Below are 24,805 nucleotides of genomic sequence, written 5' to 3'. Positions count from 1 at the left end.
GACAGGAAAAATAAAAACCGGAAATACATATTTGAAGAAGAAAAATATTAAAGCTATATAAAAATGGCATTACACTGAAAACACAAAGGAATCAATGATTAGAGGTTGACATGGTGTCCAAGGCAAATAAAAAGAAATGAGGGGAAATAAAGCTTAAATACAGGATCTATTGAATGGAGGCGATAAACCATCTCATGGATTGGCAGGCACATTATTAAGACAGAATCATGGTAACGGCTCTAAGAAGGTGAGGACAGGCGAGCAGACAAGTCTTTGATGAGCGCCTGGCAGCGTGAGTCCCCACCCTCAGCCTCTCCCATCCGACGTCTAAACCCCGCGCTGGGCCATGTTCCGCCCCCAATCTCGCCCCTGGATATCTGCCCCCACCCTCATCCCGTGGCCCCGCCCACAGGCCGTCCTCCGTCCTCCACCTGGGCCGGGGGCCTGTTTCCGCCTCCAGCCCCGCGGGGAGAACTACAATTTTTAAGCCTGAAATGGACGGACGTGATTGGCAGCCCGAGCCCTGGAGCCCCTCCCCTTGCTGCCCGAGGCAGGAAGCGGAAGTGGCGTCACTGGTTCGCGCCGTCTTGTTGTCCCGGGATTCGGCGCATCTGGCAGCGGTTCGTAGTGGTCCGTTTGGGGTGGAGCCAGTTCTTGGAGAGGGGCGCACGGAGGGCGTTAAAGGACAGGTGCGGCCCGGGACCCGAGGGGCTCCGTAGAGAGGCCAGGCCTCCGCTCATCCGCCCGGCCGCTGGGCCCCGCGCTGAGCCGGGGCGGGAAGGGCGCCGCCCGGGGCGTTGGCGTCCTCTGTGCTTCCCTGGTCAGAGCCTCCGCGTCACCTTCGAGACTTTTCCCCAGAAGGAGAGCAGCTCCGCTGTGCGAGTCCCTTTGCTCAGGCCCCGCACCCTCCGGTTCTCAGGACCTGCGACCCCGCCGTGTGGCTGTGAGTCCGGGGGAAAGTGGGTCAGGGGCCTCTGCTGCTTTTCCTGGGCGACAGAACGTGTCACCGGAGAATTTGGCCTTGTCTTTGCGGCTTCCGTTTTTGAATATTACATGAAGGTAAGATAGTTTCTTAGGTGTAAAGAGTGAGCATGTTTGCGTATGTAATTATAAGCAAATGTTGACCACAAGTCTTGCCTCTAAAGGAATGGAAGATACTCAGCTGTCTCTTCCTCTAAACTTCTAGGCCCCTCCATCCCCTCTGAGCTGTTAAACGGGCCTCCAGGAGAAAAAGATGGAGACTTTATGACACCAGTTCTAGAATAGGTCAGTGTACCATTAACAGGATATTTGGACTAAATGTGTTTCTTCCCTCATATTTTCTTTTGTAAAATGTTAAATCTACAGAAAATTTAAACATTCAGTACAATGAGTGTTCATTTTAGCAGATTCACCCATTTTTAGCATTTCGCATGCTTGCTCTTTCCGTAAATGAATGCGTTTTATGGTAACTAGTTGAAAGTAAGTAAATTGAAAATAAATTGCACATATGATACTTGACCCGTATATACTTGCTAGTCCGTCTTCCAAAGATAAGGATGTTATCCTATTAAAACTAAAATACTGTTATTTCACCCAGGAAAGTTAAAAAGAATAATGTCATCAGGTATCTACTCTGCTTAAAAACTAAATTTCTCCACATTTTTCCAAAGCATGTTTTTATATCTGGGACTCAATCAAGGTTTATATATGGCAGTTATGTCTTTTAATCTTTAAGCTAGATTACTTGCTATTGTTTGTTAATTGTATTGACTCTTTGAAGAATCACATTCTTTTAGAAAGTTACCCATGTTGATATTTCTGATTTTATTTCCATGGTGTGTGTAAATGTTTCCTCCATTTCTTGTATTTCCTGTCAACTGGTAATTGGGTCCAGAGCAGGGGTTTGCAAACTTTTTGTCTGAAAAGGTCCAGATGATAAGTACTTGATGCTTTCAGGCCGTAAGGTGTGAGAATTACTCAGCCATGCCTTTGTAGTGGGCAAGCAGCCATAGACCTAAGGAAGCAAATGGGCACAGCTGTGTTCCCACAAAGCTTTATTTACGAAAACAGGCCTGTGACCAAAGTGTGCCAACTCCTGGTATAGAGGCTTCAGAAGATCATTTTGAAATATTTTGTAGGTGATGTGTGCATCATATTGGAGTCCATCAGGAAGACAGAAATTTATGTCATCCCTCAGTTAGTGATGCTAACTTTGATCACTTGCTTAAGGTGATGATAACCAGAACGCTGTGTTTTAAAGGTAGACTTTTCCTTGTGAATAAAAAAGTCGTATGTGGGGTGGTATTTTGATACTCAGAGTATCTTGTTCCCCAACAACCTTTCTAACAATTATCTTAGCAGCTGTTAATCACCTGCAGTGAATAAACTTCTGTATTTGTTGTTTCGCATTTGTGGGCGTGTATTTTCAGGGCAAGCTTCTCAGGTTGTTTTTCTAGGTCAAAGGGCAAATATACATTTACTTTAGCTGGATATTATAAATTTCCTTCTACAGGTCTTGTACCATTTGGTAGTTTCTGAATGAACATTTTAAAAACTTGTCTAAAAATGTAGAGAAACATAAAGAAAAAAATTTAGTTTTAACTTGAAGGCACTTGTTTTCAAAAAGAGTATCCTGTCCACTTTCATCCTGAGTAAAAATATTTTTTCGGAAGTGCAGTGTTTTGGTTTATATTACATTCTGCACAGACATTTTATGCGAGTCTTACTTGATTTTTAGGTTCTAATTCTATTTTCGTGTTCATTTTATTTATGCATACTACTGTAACATTCTTGTGGGGAATGGCAGTTCAATCCACAAATGGTCACTGAATTCCTTTAACAAGCTAGGATCTGTGTCAGGGACAGAGAAAGAATGGCCATCAAAATGGACAAAGTACTGCCACCATGGGGCTTCCAGTCTGTTTGGGAATACAGATATTAAACAAATACCGGTAAGTTTGTGGTTTGGACATCAGAATGGCTTAATATGAACTGGTAATATGTATTGGAAGGGATTGATACTTAAGTTGTGAACCAAAGCCTGAGAAGGATTGATCTAGTCAGGTTGTTGAGCTGTTGTGAGGGTTTGTAGAGCAGGTGAGAAAACTTCAGATGAAGAGAACTTGATGAGGAAAATCCAGCATGGGTGAGACTTTACTACATTTCTTAAACTGAGGAAAGAAGGTTGGCAGAAGGAGAACAGACAGTGGTTTTAGATAGAGTGGAGAGCAGGGACTGCACCAGGGGAATGAGGTGCTCTAGGCAATATTCTAAGGCCCTGGAAAATTCTGAGATGTTTTAGCAGGAGAATGTTTTCAGTCCATTACAATTTAAATAGAACTCACTAACTCCTGCTTTGGGAATGGACTTCAGGAAAGACGAAAGTGAAGACATTGAATCAAGGTAGAAATTTGTAATGAATAAATTTTAAAACATGATCATGGAACCTAGATATAGGTGATTGTTTTGCAGAAGAAAATAAATGAAATGATTTGAGAGTTTTGTAGAAGGTAAAAGTGAAAGAATCCAGGTATTTCCTTCGTCTCTTCATTTCCTAGAGGATATACTCCCACTTAATGCATGTTTGAGTGCTTGATTATCAGTGCTTAGTGGAAAACTTCAACCCAGGGCTGTTCTTAGGACACTTGTAAACCATTGGAGGAGGCAAACATCTCTGCAAAGAAGTAAGTGTATTGTTACAAACTGATTAGAGTTCTGGAGTAAAGTACAGGACATTGTTATTTTCTCTTTTTATATTGGAGTAGGGTGAAGGTAAGAGAGTTGATAAATATTTCTCATAAAAAGACCAGGCATAGGAGTTAGCCATGTGGGAAAGGACAGGAGTAGGAGATGGGGAAAGCGTTCTGTATTTGGTCGATTACATTTCTAGGGTGAGAGAGTGGTGTGCATCAAGGGTTATTACACCCAGATTTGACAGTATAAACCTTTTATTTGGTTGGGAAAAATATAAAGATTTAAATGTATATCCATTCAATAATATTGTTTCAAATATATAAAACTTTGCTTGACAGAAGCAGAAGAAATAGGCAAGTCCACAATTCTAGTGGGAGATTTTAATATCTTTTGCCCATATTGTTAAACTAGACAACAGAGGAAAAATCAGTTAGCATATACTTTGGACACACTATGTAGACTGCCTAATGTACATAATACAGAATAGTGTGTCGAGTAATTGATTGAACTCAGAAGTTGCCTGTCTGGAAGTGAGGGGAAAGGAATGGCCTGGAAGGAGCAAGAAGGCTTTGTAAAGAAAGAACTATGTTATCTTTTTTTTTTTTTAAGATTTTATTTTTCCTTTTTCTTCCCAAAGTCCCCCGGTACCTAGTTGCATATTTTTAGTTGTGGGTCCTTCTAGTTGTGGCATGTGGGATGCTGCCTCACCATGGCTTGATGAGCGGTGCCATGTCTGCGCCCAGGATCTGAACCGGCAAAACCCTGGGCCGCCCAAGTGGAGCATGCAAAAACGTCACCACTTGGCCACGGGGCCGACCCCAGAACTACGTTATCTTGTTCAGGCTGGTCACTGCACGAGAATATGAGATTTTCAAAACTCATCTACTAAATACTTAAGATGTGTATGTTTAACTGTATATTTTAAAATCTAAATTAGAAAATAAAAAGAAGAGTAAAACTTTCTATGTAGGCACCACCTGACTAAACAGATTCTTGACCCTGTTTAGCCCAAGGACCCGTAGTTTGAGACCCCTGCTAGTAAGGACAGTTATACTGTGAGTCTAGACACAAGGTTTTGTGACCCTATGTGTTTCTGGGTTTTAGTCTTCTAACTGTAGAATAAGGACTATGAGCTTGTGAGGGTGATGATATGGTTCATAGATAATGAAAATTTTTGTCGATTGTCAGCATTCAAATACCATTTTGTAGATCAACATTTGGCCTGTTGGTCTGTGTTTGATTTATTAAAGGTTATTATTTTTTTCTTCTTAGTAATGATATTGGTTTATAACATAAGTTTCTGGTGTCCATCATTACATTTTGACTTTTGTATAGAATGCATTGTGTTCACCACCAAAAGTCTAGTTGCCATCTGTCACCGTACACATATACCCCTCTACTCCTTTTGGCTTTGGTTCTGGTAACCCCAATCTGTTCTCCATATGTATGTGTCTGTTTATCCTCCACATATAAGTGAGGTCATATGCTAATTATCTTTCCCCGTCTGAGTTATTTCACTTAGTGTAATGCCCTCAACGTTCATCCACCTATTCGCAAATGGAAGAGTTGGTCATTTTTTAGTGGCTGAGTAGTATTCCACTTTATACATGTAAGCACCGTTCTTTATCCATTCATCCGTTGGTGGATACTTAGGTTGTTTCCAAGTCTTGGTTATTGTGATTGATGCTACAAGAACATAGGGGTGCATATATCTTTTCGAATTAGTGTTTTCATGTTATTTGGAGAAATGCCAAGAAGTGGAATAGCTGGATCATGTGGTATTTCTGTTTTTAACTTTTTGAGCAATCTCCATCCTCTTTTCCATAGTGCCTGCTCCAGTTTGTGTTCCCACCAGCAGTGTATGAAGGTTCCTTTTTCTCCACATCCTCTCCCACGCTTGTTATATCTTGTCTTTTTAATAATAGACATTCTGATGGGTGTTAGGTGACATCTCATTGTAGTTTTGATTTACATCTCCCTAATAGTTAGTGATGTTCAGCATCTTTCCCGGTGCCTGTTGGCCACGTGTGTATCTTCTTTGGAAAACGTCTGTTCATATCCTCTGCCCATTAAAAAAAAAATTTATTTAATAAGGTCATATTGATTTATAACGGTGTGTAAATTTGAGGTCTGCATTACTGTTTCAGCTTCCCTATAGACTGCATTGTATTCATCACCAATAGTCTGGTTTTTATCCATCACCATACACATGTGCCTCTTTACCCCTTTCATCCACCCCCCCCCATGCCTTCCTGTCAGGTAACCACCAACCTGTTCTTCTTAGCAGTGTGTTTATTTTTTATTTTCCATATATGACTGAAATCGTACAGTATTTGTCTTTCTGTGTCTGGCTTATTTTGCTTAGCATGGTACCCTCAAGGTCCATCCATGTTGTCACAAATGCAATGATGATGGGGGATTTTGTATTTTTTATGGTTGAGTAGCATTCCACAGTATATATAACCACATCTTCTTTCTCCATTCATCTGTTGATGGGTGCTAGGGTTGCTTTTAAGTCTTGGCTATAGTCAATAATGTTGCAATGAACAGGGGGTTCATATTATCTTTTTGTATTAGTGATTTCATGTTCTTTGGATGAATACCCAGCCTTGGGTTAGCTGGATCCTATGGTATTTTTATTTTGAGAAATCTCCATACTGTTTTTCATAGTAGCTGCTTCAGTTTGCAATCCCAACAGCTGTGTATGAGGGTTCTCTTTTCTCCACATCCTTTCCAACATTTGTAGTTTTTTGTCTTGATAATTGTAGCCATTCTGAGGGGTGTGAGGTGATATCCCATTGTAATTTTAATTTGCGTTTCCCTAACAGTGATGTTGAATATCTTTTCATGTGCCTTTGAGCTGTCTGTACATCTTCTTTGGAAGAATGTTCATACCCTCTGCCCGTTTTCTGATGGGGTTGTTCATTTTTTTGTTGTTGAGTTATATGCGCTCTTTAAATATTTTGGATATTAACCTCTTGTTGGATATATGATTTGTTAATATTTTCTCCTAGTTGGTGTGTTGTCTTTTCATTTTGTTAATGGTTTCCTTTGCCATGCAGAAGCTTTTTAGTGTGATGTAGTCTCATGTGTTTATTTTTTCTTTTGTTTCCCTTCACTGAGTACATGTGGTATTCAAAAACATATTGCCAAGACCAGTATCAAAGAGTGTACTGCCTATGTTTTCTTCTAGGGGTTTTATGGTTTCTAGTTTTACATTCAAATCTTTAACCCATTTTGAGTTAATTATTGTGTACGGTGTAAAATAATTGTCTGATTTTCTTGTTTTGCACGTGGCTGTCCACTTTTCCCAACACCATTTATTGAAGAGACTTTCCTTTCTCCATGTTATGTTTTGGGCTTCTTTGTTCAAGATTAGCCATCCATAGGTATGTGGTTTCATATCAGGGCTCTCAGTTCTGTTACATTGACGTGTGTTTTTTCCTGCAAAACCTACTATAGGTTTGTAGTGTATTTCGAAATCAGGGAGGGTAATACCTCTAGCTTTGTCCTTTGTTCTCAGGACTGCTTTGGTTATTCAGGGTCCCTTGTTTCTCCATATACATTTTAGGATTCTTTGTTCTATTTCCATGAAGAATGTCACTGAGATTCTGATTGGGATTGCATTGAATCTATAGATTGTTTTAGGTAATATGGACATTTTAACTGTGTTAATTTTTCCAATCCATGAGCATGGAATTTCTCTCCGTTTATGTCTTCTTCAAATTCTTTCAACACTGTCTTACTGTTTTCATTGTACAGTTTTTTCACGTCTTTGGTTAAATTTATTCCTAGTTATGTTTTTCATTGCAATTGTAGATGGGATTATATTCTTGATTTTCTGCTAATTGATTGGTAGCGTCTACAAGTGCAACTGATTTTTCTATGTTGGTTTTGTACCCTGTATCATTACTGTGTCCATTCATTATTTCTAATAGTTTCTTGGTGGATTTTTTAGGGTTTTCTATGTGTAGAATCATGTCATCTGCAAAAACGTGAAAAGTTTACTTCTTCCCTTCCAATTTGGATCCCTTCTTTTTCTTTTTCTTGTCTAATTTCTCTGGCTAAGACTTTGAATGCTAACTTTCCTTTATCTTTTTTGACTTGAAGTCTGTTTTGTCCATTGTAAGTATGGCTACACCCACTTTCTTTTGGTTGCCATTTGCTTGGAGTATCATCTTCCATTCCGTCACTCTTAGCCTGTATTTATATTTAGAGCTAGGATTGGTCTCCTGGAGGCAGCACGTTGTTGAGCTTGTTTTGTAATCCATCCAGCCACTGTGTGTATTTTGATTGGTGAATTCAATCTGTTTACATAGAGAGTGCTTATTGATATATGAGGGCTTAGTACTGCCATCTTATCATTTATTCTGTTTTTTCTGTATTTCCATTGTTTCTTTTTCCTCATGTTTCTTCCTGCCATTTCAGTTTGGTAGTTTTCTATGTTTCTCAGTTTCCTCATTTTTTATGTTTTGCAAGTCTCCTCTGAATTATTTTGTCATTACCGTGAGGTTTGTAGAAAAGATCTTGTAGATGAGATAGTCCTTTTTCTGCTGATAGCATCTTATCTCCGTTTGCCTGTGCAGGTTCCATCTTTTTCCTCTTCCCCTTCTATGTTTTTGTTGTCACAAGTATCCCTTTTTGTATTGTGAGTTTATGACCAAATTGAAGTGTTCATAGTTGTTTTTAATGTCTTCTTCCTCTGTAGCATTTATAATTGTTTGCTAACCTATTCTGATACCAAGTTGCAATTCTCTGATTCTATTTATTACCTTGTTCAAACCTTTGTATTCCTTTGCCTTTTTGTGTTGGGTAGGAAGGCTCCTTTCAAGCTTCTTTGTAAGGCAGGTCTAATGGTGATGAACTTCCTCACCTTTTGTTTGTTGGTGATAGCCTTTATTTCTGATTCATCTGTGAAGGATAACTTTGCTGGATAGTGCATTTTTGACAGTGTTTAACTTTGAGTTAACAGTTTGGCAGTGTTTAACTTTGAGTATATCATTTCACTCTTTCCTAGCCTGTAGATTTTCTGCTGAGGAATCCATTGATAGCCTAATAGGGCTTCCTTTGTAAGTTATTTTCTTCTCCCAGGCTGCCCTTAATACTTTTCCTTCATCGTTGACTTGTGACAGTTTTGATGTAATGTGCCACGCAGAAGGTGTTTTTATATTGAGATAATTAGGTGTTCTGTTAGCTTCGTGTCCTTGTATATCCAGTTCCTTCCTCAGGTTGAGAAATTCTCAGCTATTATTTCTTTAAATAAGCTCTTTGCTCCGTTCTCACTCTCTTCTCCTTTTGTGATACCCATTGTCCTTGCATGGTTTTCCAGATTCATTTGGATATTTTTTGTAGAATTTCTCCTTTTTTTTATTTTTGAGGAGGGTTAGCCCTGAGCTAACATCCACTGCCAATCCTCCTCTTTTTGCTGAGGAAGATTGGCCCTGAACTAACATCTGTGCCCATCCTTCTGTATTTTATATGTGTGATGCCTGCCACAGCATGGCTTGATGAGCACTGTGTAGGTCTGTGCCTGGGATCTAAACTGATGAGCTCCAGGCTGCCAAAGTGGAGTGCGTGAACTTAACCACTACACCACCATGCTGGCCCCAGAATTTCTCCGTTTTTTTGAAAATCATAGTTCTCTCTCCTCTTCCACCTGAGTCATTTCTAGATTTCTATCTTAGAACTCGCTAGTTCTGTGTTCCATATAGTCTGCTCTTTTCTTTTTTTTTTTTAGAGTTTCTGTCTCTTTGGTGAAGTATTCCTTGTGTTCATTCATTTTATTCCTCAGTTCAGTAAGCCATCTTTCTTAGTATTCTTGTAAGCCTTTGTGTTTCTTCATGACAGCTATCTTGGATTCTCTGTCAGTTAGATCTCAGTGTTCCATGACTTCAAGTTTGGCTTCTAGAGAAATGTCATTTCGTTTTTATGCTACTAGTTCACTTGTTGTTCCCAGTGGTTAATGAGTTATTGCTCTGGCGGTGCATTTGGGGTAGGAAACAGTTTTCTTATTTGGGTAAGCTGTTTATTTTGATTCTGAGCTACTTCTGTTGTATTTGAGAACCTGTGCTTTCCACCTTCCACTGTCCCTGCCAAACATCAGTGCCCTCATTGCACTGCTTGTGTGTCTGAGGTTGCTGGTTCCTTGCTGCCTATAACGTTGCCGCAGTTGTGGGTGTCACCTGTAGGTCACTGGGGTGAGAGCAACTTTGCTGCTTCTGGGTTAGGGGTCCCCCCATTGCAGCATGGGCACAGGGGGAGTGGGGCAGGATCTGGTGTCATGGGCACCTCTGCCAGGTCTTGGTTTATTGGGTCTGCAGGCCCCTCTGCTATGGGGAGGGGGACAAAAGTTGCATGTTCCTCTGCAGCTGGCAAGGTCTGGAGTTACTGGCTCCATTGTGACTGTTTCCTGGGTCTCTGGGCTCTCCATGGGCTCAGACACTGCTGCCGCATGTGCCCCCTCTACTGCTGCTCCTGGGTTATCCAGGGGTGCTGGCAACACTCTGCTGCTGCCAGGTTGCCCATGTTCATTGACAACACTGCTACCACCACAAGGGAAGGAGTGCCTGGATCACGAATGCCACCGGGGCTCCCTAAGTTCTGGTTTCCAGTGCCTGCATGGGTCCTGGAACTTCAGGTCACAGGCACACCCACCACTATCAGGGACTTAGGTGTTGGATACAGCACCCCTTGCTGGCAGGGACAGTGTTGGTGTAACACTACCAGGGGCCAAGTCATGGGTACTGTGGTGGCTCTGAAACCTCAGGTTGATGGTGCTACCTGCCACTGCTTGGGGAGAGGAAGAGGCTGAGCCGTGAGTGTTGCTGTGACTCTTGCAGCCTCTGGTCTCTACACCAGCAGGATTCCTGGAATCTCAGGTCAGGGGCACTACTGCCACTCCAGGGGGTATCAGAGTCTTGGATGCAGCCCCTGCTGCTGGAAAGGCTGGTCAGAGGCACTGCCACCAGGGTAGGGGAAGGCCGCTGGGTTACAGGTATCACATTTCCCAGAACCTCTGGTCACGGGCCTGCAGTGCTCCCTGGTGCCTCCAGCAGCGTGGGCTGCCTGGACTCCTGGGGCTTCCATTCATCTGTGCTACCTCAGCTCTGGGATTCTCTGATGGGAGGTGTGGCCACAGCTCCCGGAACTTCCAGTCTCAGGAGTGGCCGCCACTGCTCTCCTGGTTCCACAAGGTACAGGAAGTCTAGTCAGCCCCCCTTCACATGTGTAGATGTATGGCTCTCCCAGGTGTTCTGGTGTGCTGTGCAGAGTCCTTTGTTGTTCTGTGCCTGTCCTACTGGTTGGAACTTAAAAGGGCGAGACAGAACAATGTGCTCTGCTGTGATGCTGGCATCACACCAGAAGTTACTGATTTTTAACAAAAAGAAGATGATCTTCAAATACAGGATGTTAAAGGATGATTTAAGACACGTGAAGGAAGTCTGTGGAAGAAACAAATAAATATAAAAGCCAATTGGGTGGAAAACGAACTGAAAAGTGAAATGAAAAGGTGCTCACCATCTGAAAAAGGCTCGTACAATAGGCGGATGTTGGGGGAGTGTGATACGGCACTGCCCTTTGGCCAAGGAAAGGGGAGAGTGCAGACCTGTTTGATTTGAATGCTTCCAACCAAGACCTGTGGGGGCTTCCCAGGACTTTAATGTATTCTGAGTTCTTTTGTAAAAACATTGACGTGCTTTTTCTAATCTTTTAAGAGTCAGATGTGGAAGACGTAGTAATTATTTCCCTTTTTCTCCATTTACTTATTCAGGAACCAGTAGAATATATATGTGCTTTTTCTGTGTGTAGGACACTTATTATTTTGTCATCTGCTTGATTGTTTTCCCATATTGGTGGTAAATTGGTATATCAGTTATTGCTTTATTGTCTGTATTATCCAGGGATTGGTGGATCTTTAATGCCTGGGACATTTTCTGTATAGGTTAGTGCCCTCAACTGAATGCCCAGTACAAGGACATAGCTTCATTATTTACTCAAAGGAAAAAGGAATAAGGCAGTGATAACAACTTAAAAGGAAGTCCTTACAGAGCTTCAGACTTCTCCAGCGTCCGTCAAGGGAAGCTCAAGAGCGTTGACCAAATAAAATACTGCATTTTTCTTCTTTTCGTATGCCCAGGAGCAGTCTTAACTAGTTGCATCCAGTAGAATGTATCAGTTATTATATATTGAAAATATTTACTTAAGCAGTATTAAAAAATTAAGATATTTTACATTATCTATATTTGAAGTCTTCTGAATTCACTACATACTAATTTTTAATCAGATATATTTGATTTGTGTTTAGATCATACAGAATTTAGAGCCAAAAGAGTAGATTCAGAAATTCAAGTTGTTCCAAATGTAGTGAGCTGTAATCTGCTAGTGAGACATCTGGTACAGTGGTCCTCAGTAAATGGCAGTTGATGTTACTGATACTTTTGTTACAGAGCATACTGTTTTAGTAGCTTTTAGTTTCTCCCTGCACGATACAGAGTCCTTTGGTCTGGACCTGAGCAGTCGTGCTGCTGGTTTATCTAGGAGCTTAAGTGAGCCAGTGAATGCTGTGCTCTGAGTCAGCTTCCTGGTACATATGCCTTAGGGAGAGTGGCTGCATAGTCTTCATCAAGTTTATTGCCTTGAGAGATGAAGAGTCACATTCCCCAGGACTTAAGCTTCCTACCCTGTAAAATGAACCCATTATGCTTTTCCTGATGGGCAGCACGGCTCACAATCCCCTTTTGTGGCTCCAGGTGAGACAGGACTCCCCCCCACGTTTGATGGCAGTAGTGTGTATTTGTGTGAGATTTCTTGAGTGTGGAGAGATACTGGGAATTACAAGCCAGAATGGAATGACCTCCAGGCAGGTAAATATGAGAATTATGGTCACCTCTGAATCCTTATGCCTTCTTTCTTTTCTCCTAGATCTTCTTTCGAAGGACCCTTTCTGCCTCCCTGAGGAAAAGATAGAATCAGAAAGGATGGCAACTGACTGTTTGACAACTTTTTCTCGGGTAATTAGAAAGTGTATCCTTCTACTAATGACGTACTACATCCACCAGTTAGACACATTTCCTTCTAGGTAGACCTGTCTCCAGAGTTTCTTAAAGAAATCAAGCCACTCAAGGACTGCATCCCTGTTGAATTCCCTCCCAAAGGAGAGCCTCTTGGATTGATTCCTGTGAATAATCTCAGTATTTCAGTAATTACATTCTAATATCGTCTTTTACGATGGTGACTGCATATTTTTTTATTTTGCTACATGGTCTGACATGGTAACAAAAATGAAAGTGTGCATTTTTTTGAAGAATTTATTCATTTCTCAACTTTCCCAAGTGTCTGCAGTTTGCTTAGAAACATGCTGCAGGGAGGAAATAAGATGAGAAGAGCTTTTAGTCCAGTGATGAGATAAGTTCATGTGTTAGCGGTTCCATTAAACCCATAACTGGAGGAGATCAACCGTGAGTGAGTGTAGATAGAGAGAAGAGTACATAAGAGCATTACACCCTGGGGGAGATGATGAGAGACCTTGATACCCTCTGTTGCCATTGGTCTGCCATCTTCATTCCCCACTGAACACTGGTAGAGATGTAACTTTACTGACCCAGCCTGTGTGTGATGGTTTAGGACTCGGTTACCTTCGCTGATGTGGCTGTGCACTTCACCCGAGAGGAGTGGACTTTACTGGACCCAGCCCAGAAAAATCTATACAGAGATGTGATGCTGGAGACCTACAAGAACCTGACCACAGTAGGTAAGGCTGCCATCCTTCCTGTAGCCTCTTATGGAACAGATATATATGATGTGTTTACTATGTTCCAGTATCGGTGATGAGACATCTGCACATAATGGAAACTAACAGACACTAGTCTGTACACTAATGGGTTTTAATCCAGTGTGGTTTCTTAAAAAATGTAGTTCTAAGACTAAAACCATCTCCATCACTCTCTTAGAAATGTGCGTTCTCAGACTCGACCTTTGACATAGTGAATGAAACTCTGGCACTGAGCCCGGACATCTGTGTTGTAATGAAAACACTGGACATGATTCCAATGGACAGTGAAGTATTAGAACCAGTGGTGTGGTGGTTCCTCCATGAGAATGCATATCTCTTTTATACTTAATTTCCTATTTCAATATAAGTCTTAATGTTCTGTAATGTGTGTATATATGTCTGAACGTGGGTTTGAGGAGCGAGAGACTGCAGTCTCTTTGCACAGAAAGCAGGGATATTTGCATTTTTATGTCTTTTGAAATAATTTTACTGCATTCATCAGAAATATAGGACCTGATTCATGGGGAAGTTTGTCATCTTTGCGGAGGCCTTTTCTCTTAATACGTCTTTCCCTGTGCACAGAATGTCAGGTGTTCAAATCTGACCTGATCTCTTGGTTGGAAGAAGAAGAAGATTGGAGGACAGAGGGGAGAGGAGTCTTCCAAGGTGAGCGAGTGTGAAGAACTTCCCTGGCCAATGAAAATCTCAGTGTGTCAGAATCATAATGAGGAAACTTTAAGACGTGCTTTCTCCAGAAGGCTGAGGTCACTGGTCTCTGACGCTTTGGGCATTGTCAGCTTCTCTTACATTCTTACTTAACATTTTTTTTTGTGTGTGTGTGTGTGTTTCTGTCATATTTTTATTATATTTAAAATACATTAATATATTTGTTATATCTACATTATATGTATATTTTGTTATATGTATTATATTACCAAAGTCAGTTTCTACCTTAAGGAACTTTTTTTTTTTTTAATGTTATGATAGATTACAACCTTGTGAAATTTCAGTTGTACATTATTGTTAGTCATGTTCTGGGTACACCTCTTCCCCCTTTGTGCCCTCCCCCCACCCCCCCTTTTCCCTGGTAACCACCGATCAGATCTCCTTGTCAATATGTTAACTTCCACCTATGAGTGGAGTCATATAGAGTTCGTCTTTCTCTGACTGGCTTGTTTCGCTTAACATAATACCCTCGAGGTCCATCCACGTTGCTGCAAATGGACCAATTTTGTCTTTTTTTATGGCTGAGTAGTATTCCATTGTGTATATATACCATATCTTCTTTATCCAATCATCAGTTTCTGGGCATGTAGGTTGGTTCCATGTCTTGGCTATTGTAAATAATGCTGTGATGAACATAGGCGTGCAAGGGACTCTTGGGATTTCTGATTTCAGGTTCTTAGGATAGATAGCCAGTAATGGGATGGCTGGGTCATAGGGTATTTCTATTTTTAACTTTTTGAGAAATCTCCATACTGTTTTCCATAGTGGCTGTACCCGTTTGCATTCCCACCAACAGTGTATGAGGGTTCCTTTTTCTCCACAACCTCTCCTACATTTGTCACTCTTGGTTTTAGATGTTTTTGCCAATCTAACGGGTGTAAGGTGATATCTTAGTGTGGTTTTGATTTGCATTTCCCTGATGATTAGCGATGATGAACATCTTTTCATGTGTCTATTGGCCATATTTATATCTTCTTTTGAGAAATGTCTGTTCATGTCCTCTGCCCATTTTTTGATCGGGTTGTTTGTTTTTTTGTTGCTAAGCCGTGTGAGTTCTTTGTATGTTATGGAGATTAACCCTTTGTCGGATAAGTGGCTTGTAAATATTTTTTCCCAATTAGTGAGCTGTGTTTTTGTTTCAATCCTGTTTTCCCTTGCCTTAAAGAAGCTCTTTAGTCTGATGAAGTCCCATTTGTTTATTCTTTCTATTGTTTCCCTCAACTGAGGAATTATAGTGTCTGAAAAGATTCTTTTGAAACTGATGTCAGAGTGTACTGCCTATATTCTCTTCTAGAAGACTTATTGTTTCAGGCCTAATCTTTAGGTCTTTGATCCATTTTGAGTTTATTTTGGTGTGTGGTGAAAAAGAATGGTCAATTTTCAATCTTTTGCATGTGGCTGTCCAGTTTTCCCAGCACCATTTGTTGAAGACACTTTCTTTTCTCCATTGTAGGCCCTCTGCTCCTTTGTCAAAGATTAGCTGTCCATAGATGTGTGGTTTTATCTCTGGGCTTTCAATTCTGTTCCATTGATCTGTGGACCTGTTTTTGTACCAGTACCATGCTGTTTTGATCACTGTAGCTTTGTAGTATGTTTTGAAATCGGAGATTGTGATTCCCCCGGCTTTGTTTTTCTTGCTCAGGATTGCTTTAGCAATTCGCGGTCTTTTGTTGCCCCATATGAATTTTAGGATTGTTTGTTCAATTTCTGTGAAGAATGTTCTTGGGATTCTGATTGGGATAGCATTGAATCTGTATATTGCTTTAGGTAGTATGGACATTTTAACTATGTTTATTCTTCCAATCCATGTGCATGGAATGTCTTTCCATCTCTTTATGTTGTCGTCAATTTCTTTCAAGAAAGTCTTGTAGTTTTCATTGTATAGATCCTTCACTTCCTTGGTTAAGTTTATCCCCAGGTATTTTATTCTTTTCTTTGTGATTGTGAATGGGATTGAGTTCTTGAGTTCTTTTTCTGTTAGTTCATTGTTAGTGTATAGAAATGCTACTGATTTCTGTATGTTGATTTTATACCCTGCTACTTTGCTGTAGTTGTTGATTATTTCTAATAGTTTTTCTATGGATTCTTTGGGGTTTTCTATATATAAGATCATGTCGTCTGCAAACAGCGAGAGTTTTACTTCTTCGTTACCTGTTTGGATTCCTTTTATTTCTTTTTCCTTCCGAACTGCTCTGGCCAACACCTCCAGTACTATGTTGAATAGGAGTGGTGAAAGTGGGCACCCTTGTCTTCTTCCTGTCCTCAGAGAGATGGCTTTCAGTTTTTGTCCATTGAGTATGATGTTGGCTGTGGGTCTGTCATATATGGCCTTTGTTATGTTGAGGTACTTTCCTTCTCTACCCGTTTTATTGAGGGTTTTTATCATAAATGGGTGTTGGATCTTGTCGAATGCTTTCTCTGCATCTATTGAGATGATCATGTGGTTTTTGTTTTTCATTTTGTTGATGTAGTGTATCATGTTGATTGACTTGCGGATGTTGAACCATCCCTGTGTCCCTGGTATAAATCCCACTTGATCGTGGTGTATAATCTTTTTGATGTATTGCTGTATTCGGTTTGCCAGAATTTCGTTGAGGATTTTTGCATCTGTGTTCATCAGTGATATTGGCCTGTACTTCTCCTTCTTTGTGTTGTCCTTGTCAGGTTTGGGGATCAGAGTGATGTTGGCTTCATAGAATGTGTTAGGGAGTACTCCATCTTCCTCTATTTTCTGGAATAGTTTGAGAAGAATATTTATTAAGTCTTCTTTGAATGTGTGGTAGAATTCTCCAGAGAAGCCGTCTGGTCCTGGACTCTTATTTTTGGGGAGGTTTTTGATTACCGTTTCTATTTCATTACTTGTGATTGGCCTATTCAGATTCTCCATTTCTTCCTGATTCAGTTTGGGGAGGTTGTAGGAGTCTAGGGAGTTGTCCATTTCTTCTAGGTTGTTCAATTTGTTGGCATATAGTTTTTCATAGTATTCTCTTATGATCCCTTGTATTTCATTGGTATCTGTTGTGATTTCTCCTCTCTCATTCCTAATTTTATTTATTTGCGATTTCTCTCTTCTTTTCTTGGTGAGTCTGGCTAAAGGTTTGTTGATTTTGTTAATTTTTTCTAAGAACCAACTCTTTGTTTCATTGATCCTTTCTGCTGTCTTTTTTGTTTCAATATCGTTTATTTCTGCTCTTATTTTTATTGTTTCCCTCCTTCTACTGACTTGGGCTTTGTTTGTTCTTCTTTTTCTAGTTCTGTTAGGTGTCGTTTGAGGTTGCTTATGTGAGCTTTTTCTTGTTTAGTGAGGTGAGCCTGTATTGCGATGAATTTCCCTCTTAGGACTGCTTTTGCTGCATCCCAAATGATTTGGTATGTCGTGTTCTCATTTTCATTTGTCTCCAGATAATATTTGATTTCTTCTTTAATTTCTTCAATAATCCGTTGTTTGTTCAGAAGCGTGTTGTTTAGTCTCCACATTTTTGCACCTTTCTCTGCTTTTTTCTTGTAGTTGATTTCTAGTTTCATAGCATTATGATCTGAAAAGATGCTTGATATTATTGCAACTCTCTTGTATTTATTGATGCTTGCTTTGTTTCCCAAAATATGGTCAATCCTTGAGAATGTTCCATGTGCACTTGAGAAGAATGTGTAACCTGCTGTTTTTGGATGAAGTGTTCTGTATATATCTATTAAGTCCATCTGGTCTAATTTTTCATTTAATTCTATTATTTCCTTGTTGATTTTCTGTCTGGATGTTCTGTCCTTGGTGTTAATGGTGTGTTGAGGTCCCCTACTATTGTATTGTTGTTGATATCTTCTTTTAGTTCTGTTAAGAGTTGCTTTACCAATTTTGGTGCTCCTGTGTTGTGTGCATATGTATTTATAAGTGTTATGTCTTCTTGGTGGAGAGTCCCTTTTATCATTATATACTGTCCCTCTTTGTCTTTCTTTATCTGTTTTGCTTTGAAGTCTACCTTGTCTGATATTAGTATAGTGACACCTGCCTTCTTTTGTTCATTATTAGCTTGGAGTATTGTTCTCCATCCCTTCACTCTGAGTCTGTGTTTGTCTTTGGGGCTGAGGTGTGTTTCCTGGAGGCAGCATATTGTTGGGTCTTGTTCTTTGATCCATCCTGCCACTCTGTGTCTTTTGATTGGGGAGTTCAATCCATTTACATTTAGAGTGATTATTGAGATGTGGGGGCCTACCACTACCATTTTATGTCTTGCTTTCCAGTTTTCTTCAATTTCCTTTGTTTCTCGTCCCATGGTTTAATCTGTTCTGATGTAGAGCTGCTACTCTCTGTTGTTGTCCTTCTACTTATTTCCTCTGCTCTTGGTTTTGTAGCCCCTTTCCTTTTTTTGATTTTTCAGGAATGAGGGTTTTCCTGAGGATTTCCTGAAGAGGAGGTTTTGTGACAATGAACTCCCTTAATTTTTGTTTATCTGGGAAAGTTTTTATTTCTCCATCGTATTTGAAGGATATTTTCGCTGGGTAGAAGAATTCTCGGCTGTAGGTTTTTGTCCTTCAGATTTTTGAATATATCATTCCACTCTCTTCTAGCCTGTAAAGTTTCTGCTGAGAAATCTGCTGATAGCCTGATGGGGGTTCCTTTGTAAGTTAGTTTCTTCTGTCTGGTTGTCCTTAGTATTTTCTCCTTGTCGTTGACTTTTGCTAGCTTCACTACTATATGCCGTGGGGTTCGTCTTCCTGCATTGATAAAGTTTGGAGATCTATTGGCTTCTGTCACCTGAAGATCCGTCTCTCTCACCAGATTTGGGAAGTTCTCAGCCATTATTTCTTTGAATAGGCTTTCTGCCCCTTTCTCCTTCTCTTCTCCCTCGGGTATACCTATAATCCTTATGTTGCATCTCCTAATTGTGTCTGATAATTCTCGGAGAGTTTCTTCATTTCTTTTTAGTCTTACTTCTCTCTACTCCTCTGCCTGCAGCATTTCTATATTCCTATCTTCCAAATTGCTAATTCTTTCCTCCATATTATCGGCCCTGCTGTTCAGTGCATCTAGATTTTTCTTAATCTCCTCTATTGTGTTCTTCATTTCCAGTATTTCTGTTTGGTTCTTCTTCATCGTATCAAACTCTTTTGTGACATAGCTCCTGAACTCGTTGAGTTGTCTATCTGAATTCTCTCTTAACTCATTGAGTATTTTAATGATGGCTGTTTTGAAGTCATCGTCATTTAGGTTGTATATTTCATTTTCTTTGGGATTGTTTTCTGTGTATTTGTTATTTTCCTTCTGTTCTGGAGATCTAACGTATTTTTTCATATTGCTTGATGTTGTAGATTTGTGCCTCTGCATAGAGATAGAGTTTAGTTGCTCCTTCCACTTGTTTCTCCTGGTGTGGTGGGGGAGCAGCTGTTTACACTGCACCAACCAGGAACCCTATCTGCAGTTGCTAACTGGGCCTGGGCCCCTCCTCATAGTCACAGTGGTCCTTTGGATTCCCTCTTCTGTCATGGGGGCCGTCACGGGGGGGCTTCAGGCTGCTGGTGCCTACTGTTGCAGCCCACATAGACGTGCTCCCTCCTTGGGGTCTGCAACGGTGTTATGGGCTTTTCCAGCGGCCAGGGGTAGGATCACTTATATTTGCCGCTCCGACACTGTCGGCACCCACAAAATCTCTTGTCCACTATGGGTCACAGCAGAGCTATTGGCGTCTTCTACAGTCTGTAGTTAGCTCACCTAGCTATGCTACTTTTGTCCCGGGGTCTTCCAGCCTTGTGGCTCCCGGATGGGTGCTCTTTACTACTGCTGTGCAGAGGCTTTTGCTGAGGCTACTGTGAGCCTGTAGGGTTTCCCCCTAGGCTACGGAGCTGGGTCGCTGGAACTCCACCCAGCCCCAGTCCTGTTCCCCAGGAACTCAGGGAGCCCTTTGCCCTGACTGGGGGATAGCCGGAGATCCTGATTTCAGTGGTAGCTGGTCAGCTGCTGCCCTGCCTGATATTCTCCTCTCTGGGACCTTGCCGGTGTTGTGGATGCTGGGCGTGGCCCCTCTGCTAATGGCAGACAGAGAGTTTTGTCTGCTGCCCGGGTGGAACTCTGGAGCTTCCCCCCTGGGCCGCGGAGCCAGCCTTTGGAGCTCCACCCAGCCCCAGTCCTCTCCGAGATCTCCGGCAATCCCTTGCTTGGCCGTGCAGGCAGTGGCAGCCAGGGGGCCGCCACGCCCTCTGTGATTCTCTCTGGGACCCTCCGGGCGCTGTGGACACCAGGTGGGATCTCCCCGCCAATGGCGGAGTGAGACTCTCCCCATGGGCTCAAGTGTGTAACTCTAGAGTTTCCCTCTGCATTTAGGAGTAATTGCGGAGGGTTTAGGTAGGGTTCTGGTCACCTGTTTCCACCGTCGCTCCTCTGGTGTGTGCTCGCTTCTGCCCTAGGTGTGTGTTGATCTTCTGGGGGCGTCCGTTGGAAGAAAGCCGCTTGCAGGTACTAGGCTGTTCAGTCGGGGTCAGAGAGTTTTCACCTATCTCCACCTCCTCCCAGAGGGAAGTCCTCTTACTTAACATTTAATGAAAATTTCCTATGATCTCACAGAATGACTTGTTCTGCTTAATTTTTAACTTCATTATTTGGATGTATGCTCCTTGTCTAGAACTTTGCGACTTTCTTTCCCTGATAGTATTCTCTTTCTTTTCCCCATGATATTTACATTTCATACAGTTGTTTTAATCTACTACTGAATTTTGAATGCGAATCCTTACCTTTCAAAATTTTTGACATAGCCATACTCTTCAAGTCTTTTTTTTTTTAAGATTTTATTTTTCCTTTTTCTCCCCAAATTCCCCTGGTACGTAGTTGTATATTTTTAGTTGTGGGTTCTTCTAATTGTGGCATGTGGGATGCCGCCTCAGCATGGCTTGACGAGTGGTGCCATGTCCGCGCCCAAAATCCGAACCGGCAAAACCCTGGGCCACCAAAGTGGAGCGTGTGAACTTAACCACTCAGCCACAGGGCCAGTCCCTCCTCACATCTGTCTTGCCCTTTTTTTTGTTTAATATGTTTAATTTGGAAGTAACACAGTGAGCCTTATTGTTTTTAACTCCTTCAGCCTACATTTCTTTTTTGCAAATTCCTACATTTGTTATTCTTTTTTATTTTAGAACGGGAAATGCAACTTAAAACCGAAGACTTGACAATTCAACAGGATATTTTTGGGGAGAAAACACCCAATAGTCTAGAAAAGGTAAGATCACTAAGTTTAAAAAGAGGTATTTCTTGCTTTCCACACTGAGCAAAGATTGCCATTTTCATTACTTAGAAGATGAGCATAACTGATAAATATTTGAGATAAGTGACATTTGTCCAAAAGAGAGCGATGTCTCTGGGAAAATATTCTGAATATGATGAATTGGGGGATATCCTAGGTGTAGTTTGAAAGTCGTTGCTTCAGACTTCCCACAAAGACTCATTTCCACTTATATAACTAGACATTGACTTTTTTAAACAATTTCATGAAACGGTACAAGAATCTTTTAAAAATAGAGTAGATGGCATATCATTCTGGCAAAAGGATTCCATCATTCAACTTGAAAGAAATCAGCAGGATAGGAAGTGTATGAATGGAATGGAAATGGTAATCATCATCATTATCATTGTCGTCATCATCATCATCATAATGTTTCTATTTTCAGATGGGTGGGATCACTTAGTGAATCTGAAAAATCTTTGAATGATCGTTCTTCATTCTTCAACAGAAAAGAATCCACAATGGGTTGGAACTCCATGATTGTGAGCAATGTGGGAAAGTCTTCAGTGAACATTCATGTCTTAAGACCCAGAGGAAAACTCAGAATGGAGGGAACAGTTATGAGGATAATCAGTATGGAAGAAGCTTCCTTACCCCGCCCAAGAAAACCTCTTCTGGAGAGAAACTTTCCATGTTTAATCAGTGGGGAAAAGCCTTCAGCCCGACTCCAGAGACTGTGTGCTGGAAAACTATCATGCAAGAGAGTGCCTTCAAACGCAGTGATGGTGGGGAAACCCCCCTTAATCAGTCTTACCTTCAAGCACCAATGAGAGCTCAGAATGGAGGAAAAAACTATGAACGGAAGGAATGTTCAAGATCTTTTATTCACTCCGCATGCCTCGGTGCGCATGTACAAACTCACACTGCTAACAACCATTACAAATGTAAGGAATGCAGAAAATCCTTTAAACGATCTGCATACCTTAACGCTCATGTTCGAATTCACACTGGAAGAAAACCCTTTAAATGTAAGGAATGCAGGAAAGGCTTTAAACGTTCTATGCACCTTAAGGTTCACATGCGAACCCACACTGGAGAGAAATCCTATGAATGTAAGGAATGTGGGAAAACCTTCACTCAATCCTCAGGCCTCATTTACCACAATAAGATTCACACTGGAGAGAAGCCTTTTAAATGTGACACATGTGGGAAAGCCTTTGCTAGTTTCTCAAATCTTACTGCCCATTTTAGAACTCACACTGGAGAGAAGCGTTTTGAGTGTAATATATGTAGGAAAAGATTTAGCAGTTCTTCATACTTAATCATTCACAACCGTACTCATACTGGAGAGAAACCCTATAAATGTGAGGAATGTGGAAAAGGCTTTAAATGTTCTGTGTCCCTTAAAGTTCACATGCGGATTCACACTGGAGAGAAACCCTATGAATGCAAGAAATGTGGGAGAGCCTTCACTCAGTCCTCAAGCCTTACTGACCATAGAAAAACTCATACTGGAGAGAAGCCTTTTAAATGTGACGCATGTGGGAAAGCCTTTGCTCTTTCCTCACATCTTAACAGACATTTTAGAACTCACACTGGACAAAAGCCTATTGAGTGTAATGTATGTGGGAAAACATTTAGCAGTTTTTTGTACTTGATCGTTCACAAGCGTACTCACGCTGGAGAGAAACCTTAGAAACGTAAAGAATGTAGGGAAAACCTTCAGTTTTCCCATTTCCTTTTGGTACCATGAAAGCACTTACCTGCAGAGAAATCCTGTCAGTGTAAAGAATGTGGTAAAGCCCTCAGTTGTCCCAGTTCACTTTGAAGACGTGAAAGAACCACACTGGAGAGATGCTCTAGAAGTATAAGGAATGAGGGAAAGCCATGAGAATCTCATCACAACCTGGCATGTATGGACTAACAGTGAAAGCATACCATTAAGAAACATGGGAAGCCCTTCACTGTTTCCTCAGTGAAATGTATTTATTTTTATAAATGAGACACCTTGTAATGGAGAGAAATCCAAGTGGTGTAATGTGGGAAAATTGTTCTAGTAATGTTCACTTGTTTTTTGTGTGGAGAAAAACTTTATGAATGTAAGAAATGTTGTATAGTCATTATCATTTTTCGTAAGATTGTTTCTCTTCCTTAATAAACGTATGATAATTCAAATTAAAGAGAAACTGAATATAGGAAGTATGGGAAATGCTACCCTGAGTGTGAATCTGGGGGTCTTCTGATACACATAACATTCTGGGTGGTCCTATAGATAGATTGTGATTAGGCCCTGATCATTCCTGTGTGTGATGTATCTTTCTTTCCACTGATAGACCAGTCTAATTGCTGTGTCTTCCAGCTTGCAACCTGGTAAAAAGTGGGTCTGTAAGATTCACACTTAATTCCCTTCTAACCGACTGGATTTGTACGGTGAAAAGTATAAAACATTTCTGAATGGACTTGAAGAAGACATAAATAAATGGGAAGATATCCTATACTCAAGGATAGGAAGAGAATATTATCATCATGTCAGTACTAACCAAAGCAATCTATAGATTCAGTGCAATCAAGATTCCAGTGGCCTTTGTTTTTTCTTTTTTCCAGAAATGGAAAAGCTGCATTTCAAATTCATATGCAATTACAAGGGACCCTGTATAAAAATAATCTTGAAAATAGAATAACAACGTTGGAGGACTCAAAATTCCCAATTTCAAAACTATGATAATCTGAGTCGTGTTACTGCCTTTTAATCATTTTACCCTGTGTGAGGTATGGTGAAGCCAGATGCAGATCAAGGAAAGAAACCAGAAAGAGTTTCATTGTTTTGTTACACTCACAGTTTCTTGGAGAGAACACAACATATTCCACAGAAGGCCACTCAGGGAACCTCCAAGGGCCCATGCGACAGGGAGAGGGAGCAGAAGTATGGAAATGCAGTTTTATTGTGGTTTCCACGGGAAAAATGGGCTAGGCAGGGTAAGCAGGCCTGCAGTTGACTGGCTGTGTTTGAAAGTGTTCCCCCTGAGAAATGCGTATTCATTTTGACTTTCAGACCGTATATGGTTCGGTGCTATCTGGAGTCCCCAGATGTTAATGGGTCAGCCAGGATTCACTTGAAATAGCTAGTGGCTACTGTGTTGATGTTAAAGCCTCAATTTACAGGTTTTAAAAGTACAGTTAATACATCTGGCCTGTGAATCTTGAACATCACTATTTGCATTATGTGTATTTGGGGTACTGGTTAAGATTACATTGCAGGCTTGGGTGGCTGAGGACTTTATCACAGAAGACACTTGTGTAAGGTGAGATCCAGCTAAATATGCATTCACAACATTAAGGAAAGGAGAGCATAGGCTGTTTGTAGCAGTAATTATGACCCCTTGAAGGGGAGCACGTAGCCAAATTCCCCATTTGGCTTCCCAGAGAA

General features: G+C 41.0%; 1 protein-coding gene across 1 annotated transcript; it reads left to right on the top strand.

Annotated features, from left to right (window-relative positions):
- The first annotated feature begins 527 nt into the window (after positions 1-527).
- Positions 528-23,553, top strand: LOC124252283 (zinc finger protein 121-like). Its single transcript, XM_046685563.1, is given in 7 exon segments — positions 528-620; positions 12,598-12,686; positions 13,300-13,426; positions 14,030-14,113; positions 21,293-21,375; positions 21,887-23,071; positions 23,073-23,553. Coding segments are annotated over 6 exon segments (1,689 nt in total). The 5' UTR covers positions 528-620; positions 12,598-12,653; the 3' UTR covers positions 23,250-23,553.
- Positions 23,554-24,805: the final 1,252 nt, after the last annotated feature.

Source organism: Equus quagga, chromosome 14, assembly GCF_021613505.1.
Source record: "Equus quagga isolate Etosha38 chromosome 14, UCLA_HA_Equagga_1.0, whole genome shotgun sequence".
NCBI lineage: Eukaryota > Metazoa > Chordata > Mammalia > Perissodactyla > Equidae > Equus > Equus quagga.
Note: the sequence above shows the minus strand (reverse complement) of the source record. Positions and strands in the feature narration are given on the sequence as shown.